The following is a 2,357-nucleotide window of genomic DNA, read 5'->3' as shown; positions in this document are numbered from 1 at the left end:
TCACACATAAATACAGAAGGTGATAATCCTCTGGTTTGTTCTGTGTAACAATAACACATGCCGCTAAGCAACAAACAGACACTTCATTACCTCCCTGAGTGGGTAAGCAATGCTATGCCAATAACCCTTAGAGGGGCATGCATGCCCTATGTCTTTATTGGTTGTTAAAAGCCTATAGGATTCCATGGCGTGGATCAACACCTGGTGTTTACGAGACTGCGTACTACATAGGGAATAAGATGCCATTCAGGACGCAGACTGGCCCTGCATGTGCTCCTGCATGCCCAGCTAACCCAATTAACCCAGCAGGGCTAGGTGACAAGTTTAACGCTGCATGTAAAACACGTAGCAGGAATGTTCAAACAATGTAATGTGATATGTAGCCCGAGGCTATTGTTAAAATCACGCTGTCACGCTGACAGCTATGACAGCCACATATTTACATACATGTTTACTCTCTCCTCGGAGTAAAGAAATTAAAGGTCAAAGCACTGCTCATACTGAAAATATATGCCTCTGAGTTTAAAATATTTAGAACATTTAGAATGTGTTTAGAACATTTAGAATGTGTTTAGAACATTTATGTGTTTAGAACATTTAGAATGTGATTATAACATTTAGAATGTGTTTAGAATGTGTTTATAACATTTAGAATGTGATTATAACATTTAGAATGTGTTGAGAACATTTATAACATTTATAATGTGTTTAGAACATTTATAATGTGTTTATAATGTGTTTAGAACATTTAGAATGTGATTATAACATTTAGAATGTGATTAGAATGTGGTTAGAATGTGTTTAGAACATTTAGAATGTGATTATAACATTTAGAATGTGTTTAGAACATTTTTAACATTTAGAATGTGTTTAGAACATGTATAATGTGTTAAGAATGTGTTTAGAATGTGTTTAGAACATTTAGAATGTGATTAGAATGTGTTTAGAATTTTTTAGAACATTTAGAATGTGATTATAACATTTAGAATGTGATTATAACATTTAGAATGTGTTTAGAACATTTAGAATGTGATTATAACATTTAGAATGTGTTTAGAACATTCAGCATGAGTTTAGAATGTGTTTAGAACATTTAGAATGAGTTTGGAAAATTTAGAATGTGGTTAGAACATTTATAATGTGGTTAGAACATTTATAATGTGTTTAGAACATTTAGAACATTTATAATGTGTTTAGAACATTTAGAACATTTAGAATGTGTTTAGAACGTTCAGCATGAATTTAGAATGAGTTTAGAACGTTTAGAATGTGTTTAGAACATTTAGAATGAGTTTGGAAAATTTAGAATGTGGTTAGAACATTTAGAATGTGGTTAGAACATTTAGAATGTGTTTAGAACATTTAGAATGTGTTTAGAACATTTAGAATGTGGTTAGAACATTTAGAATGTGTTTAGAACATTTAGAATGTGTTTAGAACATTTAGAATGTGTTTAGAACATTTAGAATGTGTTTAGAACAGTTATAATGAGTTTAGAACATTTAGAATGTGTTTAGAACATTTAGAATGTGGTTAGAACATTTAGAATGTGTTTAGAACATTTATAATGAGTTTAGAACATTTATAATGTGTTTAGAACATTTAGAATGTGGTTAGAACATTTAGAATGTGTTTAGAACGTTTAGAATGAGTTTAGAACGTTTAGAATGTGTTTAGAACATTTTGAATGTGGTTAGAACGCTTAGAATGTGTTTAGAACATTTAGAATGTGATTAGAACGTTTAGAATGTGATTAGAACATTTAGAATGTGATTAGAACGTTTAGAAGGAGTTTATTAGAAAATCAGTAAAGTGTTGTTTTGCTGACCTTGTGGTTGCGTCCGTGTTTGTAGAGCAGGGAGATGATGGACTTGATGTGTCCTCTCTGGATGATGTTCAGAGCTTCAGGAGACTCTATCAGGATGCAGTGGAGAACCTCCAGGATACCTACAGTAGAGTAGAATACAATTGAATCAGGAGACTTTCAGGATATAGTGGAGAACCTGCAGGATACCTGAGCGAAAACACTCATTACAGTCAGGCTTAAACTAGTGGAACATTTTTGTTTATTATAACACACTATTGGGACTGGGACATTAGAGTATATAACAGGTTATGACTACTTTATTACAGCACTATAACTACTTACAGTACATAGCATGCCTCAGGTCAACTTACACTAGACGCATGCAGCCCCAAATTAGCTCGCTATAAAGGCATTTGACTACATGAACAAACAATTCCATAGACAATATGTTAATGTTAACTCTATGAAAGTTCTATGCACTGTCCAGTATACCTGATGAGGACTCCAGTCTCTCCAGCTTGCTGACCAGCCAGTCCAGGTTCCTGGAGAA

The 2,357-nt window shown here is 33.2% G+C and overlaps 1 protein-coding gene across 1 annotated transcript in view; it reads right to left on the bottom strand.

Annotated features, from left to right (window-relative positions):
* LOC120024265 (ryanodine receptor 3-like) overlaps positions 1 to 2,357 on the bottom strand; it is a 257,642-nt gene that overhangs the window by 176,206 nt on the left and 79,079 nt on the right. The window contains exons 14-15 of the mRNA XM_038968460.1: positions 2,300 to 2,357; positions 1,829 to 1,947 (exon numbers count right to left, since the gene is read on the bottom strand). The exon at positions 2,300 to 2,357 is cut by the window's right edge and continues 38 nt beyond it. Of these exons, the coding sequence (XP_038824388.1) occupies positions 1,829 to 1,947; positions 2,300 to 2,357 (177 nt within the window). The remainder of the gene's footprint in view (positions 1 to 1,828; positions 1,948 to 2,299) is intronic.

Source organism: Salvelinus namaycush, chromosome 29, assembly GCF_016432855.1.
Source record: "Salvelinus namaycush isolate Seneca chromosome 29, SaNama_1.0, whole genome shotgun sequence".
NCBI classification, from domain to species: domain Eukaryota; kingdom Metazoa; phylum Chordata; class Actinopteri; order Salmoniformes; family Salmonidae; genus Salvelinus; species Salvelinus namaycush.
This window is presented reverse-complemented; position numbering and strand designations above follow the sequence as displayed.